Here is a 23,885-nt window from a genome sequence, read left to right on the forward strand (position 1 = left end):
AAAAGATAAGTTTAAATGGAATCATTTAAAATGATTTATTACAACCAGAAAAGGCAGAAAAAAATGGAGGAAAGAGATGGGAAAAACAAATCCCACCGCAATGAATAGAAAAGAGTTATGAAATGTTAGGTGTTAATCCAACTATGCTAATATTACTTTAAATGTCAATGGTTTAAAATACCAATTAAATACAAAGAATGTCAGAGTAGATAAACAAGACCCAACTGTATGCTGTCTATTAAAATAAAGAACTAAGAGAGTATAAAGAGTGTCTCAAAGAAGGAAATGGTCCAAAAGACAAAAATCCAAGATAGTAAAGAAAAAAAAAAAATGACTGAGAAAATCTCTTAGATTTAACTATTAAGAAAGCACTGATGATCTCTTTATAATGCCATTTGCAGAATTTTAAAGGGAGAAGTTGAATTGTACTGGATTCAGGAGGATAAAATTACTAAGTGAAACCAGGGAGAATATTATTCTTTGAAATTCTGTGAATAAATAATAAAGATCTGATAGCAACTTGAAGAAAGTTCCTGGTGAAATGATTTGTTACTGTTATTTCAAAATTTCTAGTATAGGAAATAATGCATATCTATAATCTGTGGAAAAGAAATTACATACTATTATTATTACTATTATATACTATTTAAAATACAGAAATTACAATGGCAGGTAAAATAAGAAAGATTCTGAGAAGATATGAGTAAATCAATTTACTTCTTGACATGTTCAATTTTCTTAACAAAATATTACGTATGGAGAAAAGAACTGGAATATAGATAGCATAATGGATGGCTATAGAAGAATGATAAAGGTGTGAAACATCCATTATAGGCATTTGAGGAAGAAAGTGACAAGGGAGATTCAAAAAGTAATGTTTATAGTGCTGAGGATCTAGCTGATATTAGAGACCATAAATTTATAGAGAAACAGCATCTCTAGTATAGTATTAGAGAAAACCAGGAATTGGGTTAATAAAACTTAAAGGTTTACAGGCTGATTTAAAAATCAGATTTAAAAAACTAGGTACAGTTGACTCTTGAACAATGCAGGGGTTAGGGGTTAGTTGAAATTCTGTGTATAACTTAAGTTGGCTCTCCATATATGTGAATTCCCAACTGCAGATCAAAAGTAAAGTATTTTAGAGTAACTGGCAAGAAAATGACTAAAATGAGACATTGTTATGGAAATACTGTTTGGACATATAGCGTAAATGTGAATGATAGAAATTCTACAACAATAAAATATTTCAGTTTTGATGGAAAAACAGATGCAATAAGAATAACAGAGTGTAAGATGTTGACAAATTAAGTTGAACAAAGTTTACTAATTGAAGTTTCACATTTCTGAGATGGTAGAATTCTAGGTAATAATCCGAGTTTGACAATGGATTCTTTTTTTTACTAGAATGAATGATGGTTTATTTTATTTCAGAAGAATAAGAAGCTTTGAAGTTATAGTATAATGAAATGGAATATAAACTTTGAAGTAATTGTCAAATCCCTCAGTGATTATGAGAGCCTAGGGGATTAATAAATGATAATAATTAGAGTAATAGAAGGACATTAACTGGATTTTGTAAGACTGGAACAAAGAGGCTCTCTGGCATTTTAGTAGAGACTGATAGTTTAAATGTAGCCATGGGAGTAAACAATAAGTGAAGTATTTTTATTGAGAAGCTTTGCCTTAAAAGTAGAGGTGGGGACTTGCTGATGTTAGAGCAAAGAGTTAAAGTGTTTGTGTTCAATTAATGGGCTTTGAGTTAGGGAATATTTATGTGCCATAAATAAAGAGTTCCAAAGTCTACAGTGGCATGGTTGAGAATGGTTACAATGGGAGGAAGAATCAGAATAAAGGCAACACACCTGAAAGGTAATGGAGACTATGTGAAAATGGAGGAGCTAATGGTGGAGGTGACCTAAGATTATAGTCATGCTGGAGAAGACTAGAGGGATTTTATGCCCCTAAAGTGCTGAGTAGTGACAAGTAAAATCTTAGATGCCTCCAGAAGATAACTGAGGTTAGCGGTCTTTGGGTATGCAATATATATCTAGCTGTAAGTTATACCTGTTAAATTTGGGGGGAAAATTGCATTTAACTTGCCTGTCATCAAGTAATCAAATGTGGATTGGGTGTTTACTTTATGCATAAAAATATAGCATACACCAGAAAGATTTTTAAAAAGAACAAAATTAGGACAATAGTCATTATTCTCACTGACCTTATTCTCTAGAGTAGGGATCCCCAAACCCCTGGCTATGGAATGGTACTGGTCTGTGGCCTGTTAGGAACTGGGTCCCGTAGCAGGAGGTGAGCAGCAGAGCTTTATCTGTATTTGCAGCTGTTCCCCAGCGCCAACATCACCACCTCAGCTCCGCCTCAGATCATCAGACATTAGATTCCTGTAGGAGCACCAGTCCTGGGTGCCAAAATGGTTGGGGACTGCTGCTCTAGTATACAAAACAATATACAAACCAATATTGTATAAGAAAAAATTTAAAAAATAATAAAATAATATAATAGAGTCATATGGAAACTAACAACACCTTTTGGAATAAAAGATTATGATGGCTGTTTAAAATCAGCCAGTTTTTAAGTAAGCTATATTCATTTAAAAATCAAGAGTGTAGATAGGGATCTTTTTGCAGGCTGGCTTTTTATTGGATATATTTTAGATACTCTAGCTAAAGTATAAGAGTTATTTCCTGAATTGATGCTCTAAATTGCAACATTATTTTCTTAACATATACAGTAGTCCTCCCGTTACCTTGGGAGATACATTTCAAGACACCCCAGTATAGATGTTTGAAAACACAGATTATATCAAAACATATATATATATATATATATATATATATATATATATATATATATACACACACACACACACACACTATGTTTTTTCCTTTACCTACATACCTATGACAAAGTTTATCTTATAAATTAAACACAGTAAGAGAATAACAATGATAAATAATAATAAAATGAAACAATTATGACAATAAAAAAAAGGGTTACTTGAACACAACCACTGCAATACCATGATCTGATAACCAAGATGGCCACTAAATCACTAATGGGCAGGTAATGCGTACAACATAGATATGTTGTACAAGTGATGATTCATGTCCCAGGCAAGATGAAGCAAGACACTGTGAGATTTCATCACACTACTCAGAACTGTGTCCAGTTTCAAACTTATGAATTGTTTATTTCTGGAATTTTTTATTTAATATTTTCAGACCATGGCTGATAGCAGGTAAGTGAAAGTTTAGAAAGCAAAAGAGTAGATAAGGGGGAGTACTGTATTTTATATTCAAATGATAGCTGCATTTGCAAGAATCAAGACATTTAAATGGCTTTAATTCAAACTATAGTATATAGATACATATTATGTTCTTTAAAAATAAATATGCATATTTTCCATCCTTGATGAATTGTAGAAATTCTCCTTTTGTAACCTTGCTGTTTTCTGATAAAAAGTCAAATTTTAAAATGTTTAAACTGTGTTCTTAGGCTATATTACCATTATGATGATTGTGGTGATTGATTGAGACTCGCTCATGTCATAACGGTTTATTCTTCCAATCTTTAATTATTTTTTAAATAATTAATGAGTGTATAAAGAGAAGCCTTGCTAAAAAATGAAACATGTATCACTTAGATGACATTTTATAAAATTTAAAGCAAATATTATAATCCTCTAAAATGTTGTGTTCAGCTGAGTGTGAAAGATCACTGACATAGTAGGAATGTGGTGGTTTCCCCTGCCCTGGTGAGGGCTAGCTATCACAGGAAGCATCACTGGTTCCCAATGGGAATTGAAGGTCCAGGAGAAACTGCTTCATCATATACTGCATGAGCTTCTGCTCCGTGAAGATGAACACTACATTCTGTAAACTTGACTGCATGAACAGCTGTGTCCTTACGCTATATATGACAACCTAGATTTATAGACCTATTTGCTATTACTCTGTTTTTAAATGAGTTTAAATTAGGAGACCTTCATTTTATGGGTAAATTGTTAAATTTGTGAGACCAAAGCTGGTTTAAACAATTTATATTAAGCCCAGTGGAACAGAAAATTTTATTATTTGATTCCATATTACTGGGTAGCTTCAAAATTACAAAATTGCCAATTTGTTATTTGTATTTATTTGATATATACTGCAAAATACAAAATGTGCTAATTTTTAATTTTATTTGGAACGTTGTAATTCAACCATATAATGGATATTTATTCAATATCTGTGATGTGTCACATAACTTGAATTGCTAAGATATATCAGATGTATAAATAAGTAGTATAATTAGATGTTACAGTTATTGTGCAGCAAAATATTATACAATATATTAATGCTACAAAAACAAGATTGGAGCAAGCAGATTATTTTATAAAACCATATTTCAAGTCATTTTTATTGGAAAGAAAGAAGTAAAACTATATTTGCAGCAGCTATGATCCTGTACATATAAAGTCCTAGGGCAGACACACACACACACACACACACACACACACACACACACACACACACACAAGTATATTAGAGCCAATAAACAAGTTCATCAAGGGTGTAGGATACTCAGTCAATATATAAAAATTAATTGTATGTTTATACAACTTTAATGAGCAATCCAATATTAAGTAAACGATTCAATTTATAATAGTGTCAACAATAAAAAAAATACATGAGAGTATAAATTACAAAAGAATTGCAAAACTTTTACACTGAAAACCATGAGACATTTTGTGTGACGTGATAGAAGGAAAAGGGGAAAATAGAGAATGATAGAAGAATTAAAAGCATGTTTAGTTTTGTACACATGTTGATTGTTTATGACCGAAAGAAAGCTATTTATTCCTCAGTGATTTTAAGAGCAATTACTTAATCTGAACTATGGATATAATGTTCTTCTTTGACATAAACATGTAAATTAATTGAAGTTCAAATTTTAACGTTCTCAACCTTGATATATGTACTTGAGTTTATGAGAGTATTTTAATATTCTATTAATTTCCCATAATACTTGAAACTAAAATCAGACATGTTGATTATTGTCTACTTTAAAAACCAGAGTTCAGATGTGACAAAAATGACTTTAAAAATAAGAAAGTTCGTGGTCTTGACATTTTAAAATTTTTTGTAGTTGTTGCTTCAAAATCTGATTGATAATGACTAAAAGCAATTCAAAGTAGAGTAATTTAGAGCACATTAGAGCATTATTGCTTCTGAAAGGATTTCAAATGAAATGTTTCAAATACAGGAGTTATCTTAGTCTAAACAATGTTAATATTTTACAATATTGAGCTCTCTGGTATATTTAATTCACTTTATATGTTATTGGAAAAATAACATTTTGTATGGTTTTTAAATAAGCTTTCCACAAGCCGAGACCAATATTTAGTAATAAATAAATACATATATATATATACATAGTAAAAACTGTCTAGTGTAATCTGGGAGCAATCATGTTTCTCAGAATAAACAGAGACAGGTGTGAGGTGATATCTTATTGTGGTTTTAATTTGCATATCTCTAATAGCTAGTGAAGTTGAGCATCTTTTTATATGTCTGTTGGTCATTTGTATGTCTTCTTGATAGAAGTGTCTGTTTAGGTCCTCAGTCCATTTGTTTATTGGATTTTTCTTATTGTTGACTTGTATGAGTTCTTTATGTATTTTGGATATTAAGCCCTTATCAGACATGTTTGCAAATATATTCTCCCATTCAATGTTTCCCTCTTTGCCTTTGTTGATGGTTTCTTTTGCTGTGCAGAAGCTTTTTAGTTTGATAAAGTCCCATTCATTTATTTTTGCTTTTACTTCCCCTGCCTTTGAGGTCGAATTCATAAATTCCTCTCTAAATCCAAGGTCCATGAGTTTAGTACCTATGTTTTCTTCTATGCAGTTTATTGTTTCAGGTCTTATCTTTAGGTCTTTGATTTATTTAGAGTTAATTTTAGGCAAAGAACTTTATCCCTGAAGAAAGATCTTCACAATATTTATCATGGAAGATTATTATATTGTAACAGAAAGAAAGAAAGAAAAGAAAGAAAGAAAGAAAGAAAGAAAGAAAGAAAGAAAGAAAGGAAGGAAGGAAGGAAGGAAGGAAGGAAGGAAGGAAGGAAGAAGGAAGGAAGGAAGGAAGGAAGGAAGGAAGGAAGGAAGGAAGGAAGGAAGGAAGAAGAGAGAGAGTAAAAAGAAAGAAAGAAAAAGAAAGGAAGGAAGAGAGAGAGAGAGGAAGAGAGGAAGGAAGGAAGGAAGGAAGGAGAGAGAGAGAGAAAGAAGAAAAAAAAAGAAAAAGAAAAGAAAATAGCAACGTGTAAACAAATTGAACACTTTAATTAAAACTGTTTCACAATATATGCTCGTGTGCATTGACCTTAAGGCAACACAAAGTGGTAACCTAAAAACTAGTTCTTTGTAATATTTTTATAATTTTACTTTAATGTAACAAAACAAAGTCCACTCTAATGTTTTTATAGTCTTTATCAGTTTAAGAAGACTGCCTTCTATTCCTAGATTCTAATGGTTTTTCTCATAATCAATATTGAAATTTATTATACGCTTCTGAAATTATTAGATGACTTGCTTCATTTTCTATTAATATGGTAAATTATTGTTAATTAATTTTCTTATTTAAACCACATTTTTTAGTTTAATAAAACTAGTCAATATATAACATAATTTTATATGTTGTAAGTATTAACTTGCTAATTGGTTTAAGATATTCACATCTATGTTCATGAAAGAGCTTGATTTGTCATTTTTCTTTCTTGTTCTTTTTAGGCATGCACTGACATCACAAAGAGTTTTTGAGTATGTGCCATTTTTTTCATTGTTGTTTTCTGTTGAATTAGTGTAAAATCAATATGATTTAATACTTTAATATTTGAAAGAATTTACTGGTCAAACCAACAAAGCCTAAATTTTCTTAAAGGAAGGTGTTAAAAACTTTTATGGCTAAAGGATTTTCTAAAAATCAGGGTTTATTGAGCCAAATGCTAACCAGAAAAGGACCATGTCTTTATGCATGAAGTCTAAATAAATGGCAGTAGCAGGGTTAGATGGAGAAGGAAATATGTCTGCCATTCAAGAGTTGGTGGGCTCCTTATACATTATGTTTTAAAGAAGAAAGATGTAAATTATTTTGAAAAAAATTACATTGGCTACAGAGCAGGAAAAGGTAAAGTGGAGGGGGTTCTAGGATAGGTGCACAGTCCATAAGAAATATTTACTTTTTTTTACAGCTTTATTAAAACATAATAGACAATTAGTTGCTCATATTTACCTTGTACAATTCAATGAGTTTTTTTAATTCAATTATAGTTGGCATACAATAATAAATTGATTTCAGGTTTAAAGCATAGTGGTTAGAGACCTATACAACTCAAAAAGTTATCACCCCACTAAATCTAGTTCCTCTCTTCCCCCTAACATATTACAACATTGTTGACTACTTTCTTTTTGCTATACTATATATCTCCATGACTATTTGTAACTATCCATTTGTACTTCTTAATCCTTTTACGCTTTTTCATGTTCCTCTCAACACCCCTCCCATCCAGTAGCCCTCAAAATATTCTCTATATCTATGAGTTTGTTTCTGTTTTGTTGTTGTTGTTTATTTTGTTCTTTAGATTTCACATGTATGTGAAATTATGTGGTATTTGTCTTTATCTGACTTACTTCATTCAGCACAATACCCTTTAGGTCTATCAAGGGAATATTTTTTTCCATCCCTTTCCTCTTAGTCTCTGTGTGTCTTTTAATCTGAGGTGAGTCTCCTATGGGAAACATATGTAGGGGTCTTGTTTTCTTACCATTCATCCACTCTATCTTTTGGTTAGAGCACTTAATTCTTTTCTATTTGAGGTACTTGTTGATAGATATGCAGTTATTACCATTCTTTTTCATGTTTTTGATATATACTTTTTCTTCTTTAAAAAGTCCCTCCAACATTTTCTATAATACTGGCTTGGTACTGATGAGTTCATTTAGCGTTTTTTTTTGTTTGTTTTGTTTTTGGTCTGAGAAGCTCTTTATCTGTCCTTTAACTTTAAATGATAGCTATGCTGGATAAAGTATTCTTGGTTGTAGATCCTGGGTTTTCATCACTTTAGATATTTTGTGCCAAGCCCTTCTGTCCTGCATAGTTTTTTTTTGAGAAATTAGCTTCCAGTCTTATAGGTGCTCCCTAGTAGGTAACTAACTGCTTTTCTCTTTCTGCTTTTAAGATTCTCTCTTTGTATTTAACCTTTGGCATTTAATTATAATGTGTCTTGGTGTAGGCCTCTTTGGATTCATCTTCTTTGGGACTCTTTAAGCTTCCTGGGGTTGTATGTCTATTTCCTTCAACAGGTTAGGGAAGTTTTCCATCATTATTTCTTCAAATAGATTTTCAACTTTTAGTTCTTCCTCTTCTCCTTCAGGAACTCCTATGTCACAGATGCTCTTACATTTAATTTTGTCCCATAATCTCCTTAAATTATTATCATATTTGTAGCTTCTTTTTTCTTGACATTCTGATTGAGTGTCCTTGGCTTCGCCATTCTCTCTATCAGTTGTTCAATCCTCTTCTTCATCCACTCTGTTGATTCCCTCTAATATACTCTTTATCTCAGATAATGTATTCTTCATTTCTCTTTTATAATTTCCATTTGTATTTTTATATTTTTTATTTCTTTTTTAAAGTCCTCACTGAGTTCATCTACTCTTCCGCTAAGTTCATTGAGCATCCTTATAACCAGTGCTTTAAACTCTGCATCCGTTAGATTCCTCCACTCCATTTTCCCTTGAGCTCTGATCTGTTCTTTCCTATGAATTCTGCTTCTTTGTCTTTCCATATTAGCTGCCTTTCTGTGTCTGTTTTTATGTACTAAGCCAAGCTCCTAAGTCTTCCAGTCTTTATTAGCATGGCTTTGTGTAGTAGGTACCCAGTGGCACAGTCCTGAGAGGGGTTCAGCTACAGGCCAAGTTTAGCTCCAGGCTGTGCCCCTCTGGGGCCACCTGTTTAGATTCAGCAAGCAATCCACAGATGCTGTGCTTATAGTTACCTCAAGAGGCCATGCCAGAAACTGAGGTCAGTTGCCACCAGTTTGGGTCTTGTAGATGCTCAGCAAGGGGCACAGGACTCCCAAGGACACACCTGGCTGAGGCTTGGGTAGGGCTGCATATTGAAAGGGGTAGAGTGTCAAGGAATCCTCTGGGCAGAATGACCTCTATTACTCAGTTTGATGACGTTTCAGCTATGGCAGCACTGCATCTGCATACTGGAAGGAGGAGGGCTCAACAGAAGAATAATGGATATCACCAGCAGTTCTGCCCAGGAGAGTCTCACCTCCGGAATGTGCTCCAGCAACTCAATGTCTTCCCGTATGTCCCTGGTGCCCCATGAGCAGCTGATCCAGTGCTGGTGCTCAGAATAAGTGAACTATCACCATGGAAATCTGCTCATAAACACATCCCCTTTAAGAGGAATGTCTGCAGCTGCTGGCTGCTGCTGCTGTAGCCTCTGTCCTACTCAACCACAGGACTAAGGAGCATCACATCTTTGCCCCCTCCTACCTCCTACCATTACAAGGTGATTTCTTATTTCTCTCCTTAGTTGTAGGTTTTCGTTAATCCAGGACCCAAGTGACTCTGCTTGCTGTTTGCTCTGTGTTTCCATCACAACTTTAATATAGTTACAAGAGGAGATGAACAAAGCCTCTATCATCTATGCCATTTTGCCAGGTCAGTATGTACTACTTTTGATTGGCTGTGGTAAATAGTCCTGAATGTTCATGTATAGCAGGATTTGGTGGTATCTAGTGGTCAGCTAATAGCTGCCTAGAAATTGATTCTAAGCTCTAACATACAGTCAGGATTATAAGCATTCTATTGTTCACTGGCCTATAGTTATTAACTGTTTAATTACTCTTATCTCTTTTTCTCTTTTTTCAGCCTACTGTAAACCTTTTCAATGAAATCTTTTGTAGAAACATTCCTGATTAATGTCTGTATGATTTTAATTATGTTCACATGGCCTATATGTTCAGGGCATTCTTCCACCTTGCTAGAAAGGGTTATTTCTAGCAGATAATGCCTCACAGAGGAGGGAAGTCCAGGAATTGCATCATATGATGAGACGTTTTAGACCAATTATAGACAATGAGAGGGTGAGAGAGAGAGTCATCAGTCAACCACTGAAAAGGATCTTTAATTTCTTTGAAGAGTAACTTCTTATGGAAAGGTATAGATGGGTAGTTCAATCTGTTGAGCAAGCATAATGTTAGCTGGAGTTCAATTTATGGATTTATGTAATTGGGGGAAGCAACAGGCACAACACCATATAACTACAAAAAAAGGTAAAGTCAAATTATTAAGCCAGCTTGTAATATTTTTCTAAATAACAAACCTATCACTGCTGGCAACCATCCAAAAATGTTGCTGACTAGATTATCTTGGTTCCTCTGCAGAAACTTGTTGAAACCTGCCATGGCATCTAAGATAATGACCAAAATGAGAAATGGTAAATTTATTACATATGTATATAATGAAGTTTCCACAAAGATATGAGACTCTAGGACACATTAGGCAGCTAAGGTTTACATGCTGCTTTGGACAAAGGAGAAGAAATTAGGGGTCTTAGGTTCCAAAGGCAAAGTAGGCAATGAGAAAGAGCAAACCTGTGGTAAAACAAACTTTTGCAGGGCTACAAAAACCAATGTGACACAGAGGGGAATCCAACACACAAGTTTTGTTCACTTTCTTTATGTCTGCCACAGTTAATTCATATACTAAGTATGCTAAGTCTGCCTTCCTGAAACAGATTTTCCTATCTGAGTTCCTTTAAGCAGGCAAAAGGAATGGGAATCAGTTACTTTCTGAGTCTTTTGTTTCTTTAAAAATAATAAGTTTAAAATCAATATCCCTAAAGGCATGTTTCGAGGTGGCAAAACTTCGGTCTCTCTTAGTCTCACCTTTGAATAGAAGTTTGAATAAGAAGTTTCACATTCCAGAAGCTAAGTTGGGTGATTGCTCCATATTTCATTAACTCAATCCTTCAGTACTGAGAATAGGTCAGTTCAGTTAAACCTGAAACATGTCTCATTACAGAAGATAGTAAAGCAGATGGGCTCCCAAAGTTAAGCTTGTGTAAGCAAGCAATCAGGTATTTGACAACAGATGCTTCTATGGAAACAAAAGAAAAAGAAAGGTTAATGATTAAGGAAAAATATAAACTAATTTCTGGTCAGAGAGGGCTGCCAGTAAAAAAGATTTCTAGATATCAGGCTCAAAGCAATTTTTGTGATTTGAAATGTCTCTGATGATATCAGGCAATTTTTTTTTTTTTTAAGTGGCTTGCATCAGTCATAGAGATTATCTGAGCATGTTGTGGTGATTTCTCTGCAGTTTATGTCCAGTTGTCTAGCTGCAGTTTGAAGGGCTTCAAGAAAAAGTCAAAGTGTTTAAAGAAATTGGAAATACTAGTTTGGAGAGTTGCAACCAGATATTTGAGGAAACTAGAATTCAAGATTCAATCCAGTTTAAAGATAAAAACAAAAACCTTAAAAAAGTTAATAGGACTAGAATTTAATATCCGTACATGTGTATTACAGCTTCTGCTTTTCTCTCTAAAATCGCCCTTTTTTTATTTTTTACCATAGATAGCCAAATTAAGACTAATTTGTTTGCAAACAAATGTAGTTTTAATAAACTTGACCTATTATTTGTAGAAATATAAGAATAGTGATCGTATGTTTTTAAAATTTGCTTTGCTGGAATATTTAATAAGAAATCTTCCAATTAAACCTATAGTAACCTCTCAAGACTAAGAGGCCAAGCCATATCCTTGCAATCAGACTTCACCTGCAATACCTGTAGATTTGGATAAATTCTTTTCTTGAGATTTTCCAAATATCCTGAGGTTCTTACACCTGCTGGGAAGTGACCTTCCTTACTCATCTAGTTAGGATGCTGGGAACCCTGTAAGCAAGGCACAACCTTGTTTTCTCAAGGGGCATTTTATTAGCTTTCATAAGTCAATCTAGTTTTTTAAGGCTGTCTGGTCATGTATGAGTTTATGCATGTCTCTCAAACATGACATTCCAGTTTAAGCCTTGGTAATATAACTAGTGTATCCTGTTATAAGGAGAATGGATTTAATGTAGGAAGGAGGCAAGCCACATTCAGAGACTGCTATGTGCTGATCAGCCCTGCAGCCAGGCCAGTAGGACACCTGCAGAACAAGGGAAGATTTCTACTGGGATTGCTCACAGTTCATTCTCCATAGGAACCAAGAGTCATTTCCTATGGCTAAAACCATGGTGAACCTATGAATTAAAGACTGGGAACTGCCAGCAGGCTTTTCATTCTACATATGCTTACCTTTTCATGCTACATATTCTTACCTTTTCATGCTGCATGCTCTTCCCCTTTCTCACTGTATGTCCATGTCAAAGGAAATTGGAACTAAAGAACGACATATAAACTGAATTCTCTAAACACTCAGGGTCCCTCTCAGTACCTTTACTCTGATTCTCAGTTTCTCTCACTGTCCCTCTCACTCTCTTCCTCTGAGAGGAGACAACACTCTGTGGAGTGTTATTCATTTTCTAATAAACTTTCCTTTGACTCTAATTTTGGCATGTGTGCTGAATTCTTTTGCCATTCTGCCAAAGGACCCTCTTCTCTCGGTGCAGGGCTGGCCTCCCTGTCACTCAGAGAAATTTGCCCTGTCCTGCATCAGATTCTTATTGATTTTATGCAACCGACAGTATTGACATGAAAATAAAAATACTAAGAGTTCCCCAATTCTGGAAAGATTAGAGAAAAATAAATAAATGTTTCATTTCTGCTTACAGATGTATAATTGACAAATTGCTCTGTTATAGGAAGTTTAAGAGAAACAAGTTCATGTTTGTAAAACAAAAGATTTAAAAAATCAGCAATATTTCTAACAAAAAGTAATAAAAGTATAATCATCCTCATCAGTTTATTCAGTCCCATGTAATTAATTCTTTTTCATCTTGATCTTTTCTTAGCAGTTTTGTGATTTAAGTTTTTACTTAAAGTTTTACAAGTATGATTTGAAAGTTATAAGTATGATTTGAAAGTTAATCAGAACTGATGTTTTAAAGTGTCAGAGTGCTCTCCATGGAACTTTCTGAAAATGAAACAAATTTGCAAAAGCATCAGAGCACAACAATAACTGCCTGTAAATGACAAAAGACTTAAAATGGCATGTTTAAAAATTTTGTGGCAGCCTGACCCTGTTTAACCATTCCTGCTTGAATGAGTTAGTTCCTGACTGCACACACCCTTCCCAGGACTCTGGCTGATGTGGCAGTTCGAAAATCTGCTTAAACGATTGAGCCAGTTTCCTTATAGTTTGGCAGCCAATCGCTGTTCTCCTTATGTTCTCCTTCCTTATATGAGATATCTGTAGCTGTGTAGGAATGCAGAAGTACAAGATGGTATAAAACTGCCCAGCAGTTTTACAATCCTTACAATCGGGCTCAGCCTTTGGATAATCCGCTGAGCCAGTGCAGGCCTCAATAAATGCCGTTTCCTGCTTATAGCCTCCGTGTCTTATCTCTCCATTAGAAAATCCCACAACAATCTGATCACAATGCAGTCGACAAGGAAATTTGCTTTCCTCCATAATTGCAAATCAAAACACATTGGGACATTGTAAACTCTTAAAGATTTTACATAATATCTAGAAAATTCATTTTAATAATAAAATATGCATGACGATGCAACATAATTATCATGTCATTATCTGATGATGCTTCTCATGTGATTTTAACATAGCAGATAGGCCTAACTAGTTAAATTTATCCCTTTTATAAAGAAAGAAACATTTTCTTGGAAACGTTTCAGGGATTCTTCTGAAGAATCTCAGAAGTTAATTTTCAGATTTGAAGTTTCAGGGAAAAGTTTGCCAACATTTTAAAAGTTTTAGTACATTTGGTCCAATAAGATCATAGGTCATTTTAACACAATACTTAGTTATATATTTAATCATGATGACAAAGACTTCATAGGCAAATACAGAAAGTTAAATAGTTATAAGCAAAATGTAACTCTTAATATTAAGAATACTTGTTTACTTAAGCAGTTTAAGACCTGATGATATAGAGCACAGGAAATGATTTTAATAAAAGATAAAATCTTTATTTTTTCTTAAAATCTTATTATAATCATACCCATGGTATGGGAAAACTTTGTTCTTATAACAGAGAGAAAAAGAACCACACTCTAAATCTGCATTAGCATACTTTCGATATTAAAGTTTACTTAATAAAGTTAATTCCAATTTTATTCAGTTTGACTACACATAAAATTCTTTTTCTCAAGATTCCATTTCATAAACCTTCTACAACTTTCATTGTAATTCTTGCAAGAATGCATTTTTATACCTTATACCTTTTTTTTTACTGAAAACACATATTCCACATAGAATTCTTAAACCTTAGAAACCTTAATTTTTACTGAAAACTAAAAGTAAGCAATTAGCATTCTTTACATTGAAAAATTTATAAATACATTTTATAACTTCTAGAAACAGTTTATTTTTCTGGCAAGTATATTTAATAATTTTTTAAGAAATATATGCTTCTTCAAAAAAGGACATTTTTATAAGCAGATTCAAATGTATCTGTTAGATTCTCTTTAAAAAAAAGCCAAAAGTAGGTAAACTTATGTTTAGCAACTAATATTTAATAATTTTATCTAATTAAAAAATGATCTAGATATTCAATAATTTAACTAATTATTTAACTCAACAAAACTTTCAAGTTTCAAGTTACCAAAAGATTTGGATAAATAATTTTAAGTGCAATAAATACCACATATTTATTGGTAAAATGTTTCACTTAAGTACCTTTTATTCCACTTACATATCTTTAGTTTATTAGATCTTAAAAATTATGTTTAGATTACCCATGTAAACTTCACAAGATATCAAAGCCAATTATTATTGCCAGCAATTTTTCTACTGATGGATTTTGCAGCAGAGTTAAATAACAAACTTATTTTTGTAAACTCAAGTAAAATAAAATTATTATATTTAATATTGATAACTCTAAAGACATGCCCATTTAATTAAACCAAACTGAAAACAGATTTAATGACAAATATTTTAAAAACGTTTCAAAGTTATTTATATAAGTGCTTAATTCTTTTATGCCAATTAAGTGGTTTTTTTAATTAATACCATCAAGAGGTAGAAAGTACTATATATAAAATATGCAAACAAGCAAGCACAGAGATCACAAAAAGAAATCACATGCACAAATGGAGTTACTAATTTTTGTAGAGATAACACCTAGGATTTTTTATTTACCCAGTTTTCAAGAATCACTTTCATTTAAAGGAATGGCTCTTAGATCGTAGAGAAATACAAGCACAGAGAAATATTCAAGTTACATTTTTTTAAAAAATCTGCTTCTATTAGTTCCTGTTATGTGAGCTCAGAAAACCTTATTGGTTCCCATTTAGCTTGTCTATTTGACATTGTTTGAAGAGATTTATATACCTTATGTTTTGCAATAACAGGTAGTGAAATGTTCTCCAATCAGATAAATTTTCCATCACCACGATGCAATCAGATAAAATAGACACAAGTTCACAAATGCCTGTTCAAATATACCAATTCTACTAAAACTTTTTCTTAATTCCATTCACTTTTAAATTTCTATCTATACCTTCCACTAGGACTTAATTAACTGGTCTGGTTTTACAATATCAGGTAGCAGTATTCCCCAGCCAGACATAATATCCATTCCTATAAAACATTTAGGTGAAAAAGACCACTTCTTTATGTAATATCTGCTTAAATATTACAACGTTTATAATCCTATTAACTATCTAAAGGTTTCTACCCTGCTGACATGAGTTCTATGACTCTTCCATTCCTGTTTCCTCTTTGGTTCATCCCTATCAATATTTTTATCTTATATTTTAATATGTATTTTCAATTTCCACCTTGTTGGAAATTACCTCTTGATTCTTCCTTCAGCCATCCCCATTCTCTCACTAATTAACATGTTTTTATTCCCATGAGAGGAAGCTGAGACAGCAAATTTAATAAGCCTTCCCAACTTGGGTCTTCTTTGTAAGGCTAGTCATTATATTTCTTTATGTCCACCTTTAAAAATTTGGTCCTTTTATAGGCACCAATAAAATACCTGTTTACAGTGTGAACTTTTTAAAAAAGTTTTCAATTTAGAAGTTTTCCTATTCAAAGAATTCATCATCTCTTTGGCAATAGTGAAATTTTAATAACAATGCAAACCAATAAGTCTTTTATAAATTAACCAAAGAAGCAAAAGGCTTTTTATGGAGAATACAAAGAATGAAGCCTTCACCAACCCAAAAAGTTCATTCCCCGAGTTAGTCTAAGACAATTAAAAGAGGACAAGTGCTCCTTTTGTACTAGAACTTCTCACGACAAATTCTCTTGAGCTGGCATGGTCAGACAAAAGATTACAGCCATCCAGTCACAAACTCCAGGTATCTTGTGCTTCTGGATACTGCTACCAGGAACTATGAGACTACCCAACTGAATGCTGAACACACACCAATAAGAGCATTTTCCAGATGGCAGGGATCAAAAAGTCAACTCTCAGAATGAGGGAAAATTCTGGTTTTTATTACATGCACATTAACAGCTTTAGCTAATCCTTGGTCTTTTTCAGCCAGCCCAATAACCTAAGGGGGATATGCTGTGAGTTTTGGGATTGTGTGCTGTTTTACACTTTTCCTTGATGGACAGAAATTTTTCTTGAGGTTGCTAGGTGACCTGATGTTAATCTAACCTATTCCAAGACCAACATACCCTATCACAGGAGACTTTCTTTTCTTTTTTCTTTTCTTTTTTCTTTTCTTTTTCTTTTCTTTTCTTTTTTTTTCTTTTTCTTTTCTTTTCTTTTCTTTTTCTTTTTCTTTCCTTTTTCTTCTCTTTCCTTTTTTTTTTTAAGGTGTCAAGCATCCTAATGACAAATGCTTGAATTGTGCCCACCATTTTTGTTTTGGCTGTTAAGATTCCTTTAGCAATAGCTTTTACCTCATATGCCTGCAATTCACAGTAAAGTTTGTTTAAATAGACACCAATGTGCTGAAATCCACAATCTCATCAGTTTGCAAGGGCTGGCCTGGACAACATTTTATAAAATTAATGCCTGTGTGCTCCTATGAAATCTTTTTCTTATGACAATAATACAACTGACAGAGATAAGGAAAGAAAACAAAAGAGCACACAACAAAGTGAGTACTTCTCACCAGGGGAAAATCTCTCATGCGGTAGCAAACTCCATGGCATTTCTATTGCATGTTGGATCCTGGAATTTCATCCAACTTGAGGAGAAAATCCCTCCTATGTAAAATGAAGGCACCAACCTTCAATAAAAGATAGGAATCTTTGTCTCTGAGAGTAGCTCACAGTTGAGGAGGTTTAAAATTCTTATCAGATTTTGAAAAATCAGCCGCTTATTTTGCCAAATTGTTGACTGCCCTCAATATCTCGCCAGTCAGATGAAGAATCTTCTTCTCTGGCACCATTTCCCACATGTCCTATGTGCTTCTTATGGACAGTTAAGTAAAACCTCTCCACATGGTACTAACCACTACTTGAAGGACAGCCCCTCCTATGGTATTAATGCCATGGATCCTGGACAGTCACTTATGGATATTTTATTGAGGGATCACCCTCCTTGGCTCAATAAAGCTTTGTGCATCAACCACAAGGTGTGGGTGCACAATTCTAGAATTTAGAGGAGCCAGAGAGAATGTACACACTGTGATCCAATGAGTCACAATGGGACTGTTGTTGGAGCCACATTCTATCAAGAGGAAGCCAGGCCCATTTCTGCTCTTTCAAAGATCAGATCCCTGACTCCTGGCACCAGATACGTTAAAGAAATACTTTCATGGCCAAAAGCTTTTCTAAAAGAAAGAATTTATTGGGCCAAATGCTAGCCAGAAAATGACCAGGTCCTGAGGCATGAAGTCTAAACCAATAGCAGCAGGACTGGATGGAGAATGCAATATGTCCATTGTCCTCGAGTTCATGGGCTCTTTTATACATTATGCTTTGGAGAAGAAAGATGTTAAGTTCTTCTGAAAGAATTTACATTGGCTACCGATAAGGAAGGGGTGGGAAAAGGTGAAGCAGAGGCAATTCTAGTATTACACAGTGTGGAAGAAAAACATATTTACTGCTTTTGATTGGTTGTTGGAAACAGTGCTGAAAGTTCCTGCAAAGCAGGATATGGTGGCATCTTTTGGCTAGCTAATAGTTACCTGAAAGTTGATTCAAAGCTCAAACAAACATTCAAGAATGTGATAGGCCTATTGTTAATTAGCCCACTGCTATTATTGGGTTACTTTTAACTCTTTCTCATCTCTGATGTACTTTAATTTAGGGTATTTCAGAATTTTTCTCTTGTTAAAGGTTTACAAGAACGGTTTACAATGAGAATATTCAAGTTTATTTCTTCTGTCAGTTTTGGTAAATTATATTTTTGTCACTATATGTAAATTGTCAAATTATTGGTAAAGAGTTTATCATGATATTCTTTTAGTACCTTTTTCACAGTCTGCAGGTTTACAGCTATATATGCTTTTATTTAGTCATTTTTATTGGTAAATAAGAGTTTTCTACTTCATTTTTTCTTGATCAATTTTGCTAGAAATCTTAAAATTTTATTAAATTTGTATAATCAACTTTTGGTTTTGATGATTTTTTTTCTAAGGCATGTTTATTTCCTATTTCATAAAATTCTGTTCTTATCTTTTCTATTAGCTTTTTTTTACTTTGTGTTAAATTTGTTATTTTTCTAACTTTTTGATATAGAGGTTTAGTTACTGATTTTTAGTCTTTCTTTTTTCCTCAATATATGGATTTAACATTATAAATTTCTCACTAATGTATTGTTTTAGCTTTGTCAAACAAGTGTTGATGTGTTGTACTTTTATTATAATATAGTTAAAATATTTCTTATTCTTATTGTGTATTATAGGTTATTGCTGTGATTTATAAATTATTCAGAAATAAGTCGTTTAATGTTTAAGAAGTTTGGCATCTTTATAGTTTTTTATTATTAATTTCTAGCTTAATTTCACTCTAGACAGAGAACATTCTTTAAATAAATTCAATTTTTGAAATTTATTGAGACTTTTTTATAACCCTCATATGTTTATTATTGTTAATATTTGATATGTACTTCAAAAGACTGTAAATTCTGCATTGTTCAATGCTGTATTCTACATATATAAATTAGGTCAAGTTTCTTAATTATGTATTAATAGCTATGTTGCACAATTTCTTAATGTGTTATTTAATTTCTTAATTATGTTAGTTAGATTTTTAAAAATATATATATCAGTGAAGACTGGTTTTTCTGTCTACTTATCTTCCCAATTATTTTGAGTAATGTTAAAATCTTCCACAATGATTATGAATGTTTTCCTTCTCTTTTGAATGCTCTTAATTTTGCTTTGTCTATTTTGAAAATATATTAGATCGAGAATTATTATATCTTTCATAAGTTATACATATTAAGAATAATATAGCTTTTGGTGAATTAAAATCTTTCTTTTTTTTGTTTAGAAAATATTCTTACTTATCTCTAGAAAGTTTATTATCCTAAAGTATAAATTTTATTATATCAGTATGGTGACATAGGTTTTTTTTAGTGTTTTGTATTTTTTGTTATTTTATTTTCAAACTTTGTTATCTTTTTGTTGAAAGTCTATCTCATTTTTGTATTACAAAGTCAAATTTCATATTTTTATGCTATATCATAGTTTTAATTTCCTGAGAAAAATAACCTGACACAAAGATTTTTATGTATATAGTTTATTTCAGAGACGATCCCTTGAATCACTGCCAGAGAATGAATAAATTAGATAAGAAAGGATAGGAAGCAACAGCGGGTATCTTGAGCTTAACCTAACTGGAGTCTTTGGCAGACAGCAAAATGCACTCTTCAGAGACACTTTCCATGCTTCAAATGTTGAAGAGTTGGGCTTTTCAATCACCAAGTCTGAGAAGACATTGATTGAGAACTGCTCCCAGGAGGTAGAGTAAAATGCTTTAGCCAAAGAATGTTTCCAAAGGCACACAAGGTAGAAGAATGGAGATCAAGCCAATATTCATATAAAATAGTAAAGGGTGATTGACATGAGCAGATCACCACCATTAGCAACTATATCTAGTTTGCCACAATTTGACTTGAATTTGTTTTTAATTGAATTATTTAAGGCATTTATATTTAGCGTATACATTTAGTGTGTATTTATAGTATATATACACTAAATATTTAGTCTATATTATATCTAGTGTGTAATTATATTTAGTATATAGACTCTACTCCTCACTTATGTTTATTTTCCACTTTTTAAATTATATTTAGTATATATTTAGTATTTAATTATATTTAGTATAATTATATTTAGTATATAGACACCACTCCTCACTTATGTTTATTTTCTACTTTTATCTTTTTTTGTTTTACATGAACCAGATATTTTATTGCATTTTGTCCTTGTATTAACTCATTATATTTTCTTTTATTCATATATTCATAAATACCATAAGCATTAGAATTATGTTATTGCAATGGACTGAATGTTTGTGCTCCGTTCCCCCACCCTACCAAATTCACATGATAAAATCCTTATCACAATATGAAGGTATTAGAGATTGGGCCTTTGTAAGATAATTAGGTCATGTTGGTGGAGGCTTCATGAATGGGCCTGGTGCCCTTATAGAAAGGATCACAGTGAGTTTATGCAATCTCTTTCTGCCACGTGAGGATACAAGAAGATAGCTGACGGAAACCCAAAAAAGCATTCTCAGCAGAATCTGACCAACCAGGCACCTTGATCTCAGACTTCCAACATCTAGAACTGTGAAACAAATTTCTATTGTTTATAAGCCTCTGGTACTCTGCTAATAGCATCCCAAACTAAGACTATCATGTATTCTTGAGAGTCTTGATATTAATAAGTGATAAAAATTATTTTATTCTCAAATAATTCTAGTACTTTAAAAGGTACTAACACCTCTAATTTTCTTAATTTTTTCTTAATTGATATGCATTTAAATTTTACATTATGTCATATTCAGTTAATTTTAATTTAAAATTATCTACATATTTACTTATTCTGTTGATTTTATTCATTTCTGAAATTCCTGTTTTACTCTGGAGTTATTTTCTTTTCATGCCTCTCAGTTTGCCATTCTAGTAATCTGTTTTAGGTCTCAAATTCTGCCTTTTGTTCTGTCAAATCTGCTGTGAAAATAATTTACTGATTTAGAGATTTCATAACTTCATACATATTATGTTTTTCAGATTTTAGAATTTCTATTTACAACTGAGTTTTAATTAATAGATAAAAACCTATATCTTTTCATATATTGTCTACAGGTCTTCTTTTATTTAAAAAGTTCATTATAAGATTTTATTTTATTTTTTATTTTTTGGGTGAGGCATCCCTTGGTTGACCTCACAAATTGCAAGGACCTTGTCAGATTACAATCCCTTATTTTTTTATTTTTTACACCTACAGGCCCTGGTCTTCCTAGGTGGTCTCCCATCCAAGTACAAACCACGCCCAACCCTGGTTAGCTTCTGAGATCAGATGGAATCATCTGTTCAGGGTAGCATGGACATAGACTTCATTATAAGATTTTAAGTCACTTGTATGCTTACATTAATTGTGGGATCAAACGGGTTTATTTCTACTATATCTTCTCTTTTGTTGTCATTCATATTCCCCTGCCTGTTTGTATAATTAGTAATTTTGAATGGCATGCTAGGCACTGAACACAGAAATTTTTAAATGTTATCTTCCTTCAGAGAGTGAATCTGACAGAGGGTTATGTGATTATCTTAATCTAATTAGAAATTATGTTATGTCAAGGCCAGTTAGCAACCCTGATGAGACCAGGTCTGCCTTTATTTACTCTCTCTACAGTTTCTAACTAAGAGTCTCACATTTAATTCAGGTTTCATCCTCTTTGTGCTCTCAAACTATCTATTTTTTTTTTCTTCTCAAGACATATAAAATATGTTGTATAAAATCCTCAGGATAAATGCAGTTGCACGACTCAGATCACCTCTTTGAATTTCTCCTCTCTCTGAATTTCTCTCCTCTCTCCTGCTTTCTCTGTCTCAGCAGCTCTTTACTGATTTTGAATAAATTTTCTACATTATTTGTTTTTTTCTTGAGAGTGCTGGTCTCCTCTTAACTATTCCATCTTCACATGAATGCACAAGTCTAGATTATTTTATGATTATTAAATAAATTGTATCTTCATAGCTGTTCATTTAATAATGTACATTCAGGCAAATAAAACTTGAGTTTGGTAAATAGTTGGCTCAATGCCTTTATCAGTTTTCTAGTAAGAAGAATTTCATTGTACCTACAGCTGCACTCTGCATAATAAAGTTTCAGTTAATGATAGACCACATATTCAATGGTAGTACCATAAGATTATAATGGAGTTGAATAATTCTTATCATTTAGTGAAAGCATACCCATTGTAACATCAAGGCTCAACACATTACTCACATATTTGTGCTGTTATTGTAAACAAATCAACTGTGCTGCCAGTCACATAAAAGTATAGTATATATCATTATGTACAATACATAATATTTGATAATGATGATAAATGACTGTTACTGGTTTATGTATTTACTATATTATACTTTTTATTGTTATTTTAGAGTATAATCTTTATAATTATAAAAAAATCCTGTAAAACAGTATGCCATGTAATGCCATCAGCAGCCTTATACATCTCATGTTCACTACATCTTTTGATTATATTATTTTCTCTGTGCCTGACTTAATAGCATGTTTTTTTGTTGTTGTTCAATATAGTCCCTAAGCATACAAAATCAATTGCTAATGTTGCCAGTGAGAGGCCACTCTGGATAATTTGACTGGAAAGATAATTAAATTGATTAAAGACTACAAAGGTAAAAAGTTAATTATGATTATTGTTCACCAGGTAGGCATGTTCCATTCCACCATAGTTATAATTTTGAAGAACAAGAGCAAATGACAAAAGCTGTTAAAGAATCTGATTTATTGAAGGCAGCAAGACTAACAAAATTTGAGAAAGCCCTCTCAGACATGAAGAAATTTCTAATGACATGGATTGAAGACAAGACATAGAAGTGAAGTGTATCCCTCTCTGCACCATGACAATAATGGCCAAAAGAAAAAGTCTGTTTGTGTTGTTGAAAGGAAAACATGAACCCAACTATGATGTTGAATTTCATGCTAAATCTAGGTGGTTTAAATGATTCAAGAATCATTATTCATTGCATAATGTGAAAGTGGGTGGTGTGTCTATGAGTGCTGATGTGAAGGTAGTTAAAGAATTTTTGGAAACCCTAGATAAACTGATTCTGGAGAAAAATTACTTGCCAGAGCAGATTTTTATATAGATAAAACCTCACTATTCTGAAAAGGTATGCTTAAAAGGACTTTCATCTTATAAGGGGCCAAGTCAATGCCAGGTTTCAAGACTTTTACAGGCAGAATAACTGTCCTGTGTGTGTGTGTGGGGGGGACAATGTTGCAGGCTACAAAGTAAAATTCTTTATGATCTGGCACAGTGAGAACTTCAAAGCCATCAAGCATATTAAAAGCACACACTGTCAGTGTACTACAGAATCAATAAGTCAGAAATAACCCAGTTCCTCTTCCAAAATGCCTTCCTGAATTATATCAGCAAAATAAAGTACTGTTTGGAGACTAATATTCTTTTTAAGATTTTGCTTATTGTTAATAAAGCTCCCAGACATCCTCCTTTTGTTGCTGATCTTCATTCCAATATAAAAGTGGTATTTCTCCACTTCTTTGATCCAACCAG

General features: G+C 32.8%; 1 protein-coding gene across 2 annotated transcripts in view; it reads left to right on the top strand.

Moving 5' to 3' along the window:
• PPDPFL (pancreatic progenitor cell differentiation and proliferation factor like) overlaps nucleotides 1-23,545 on the top strand; it is a 55,012-nt gene extending 31,467 nt beyond the window's left edge. The window contains exons 5-7 of one of the 2 annotated variants that reach the window (XR_005650191.1): nucleotides 9,609-9,736; nucleotides 19,850-20,072; nucleotides 23,016-23,545. Coding sequence is in view for 1 of the 2 variants with exons in the window: in XM_039850419.1 (XP_039706353.1) it covers nucleotides 9,609-9,687 (79 nt within the window). In the remaining variant the exon portion in view is untranslated. Of the gene's footprint in view, nucleotides 1-9,608; nucleotides 9,737-19,849; nucleotides 20,331-23,015 lie in introns of those variants that run through there. The other variant, XM_039850419.1, reaches the window with a different exon arrangement.
• Nucleotides 23,546-23,885: the final 340 nt, after the last annotated feature.

Source organism: Pteropus medius, unplaced genomic scaffold (genome assembly GCF_902729225.1).
Source record: "Pteropus medius unplaced genomic scaffold, Ma_sr-lr_union100, whole genome shotgun sequence".
NCBI classification, from domain to species: Eukaryota; Metazoa; Chordata; class Mammalia; order Chiroptera; family Pteropodidae; genus Pteropus; species Pteropus medius.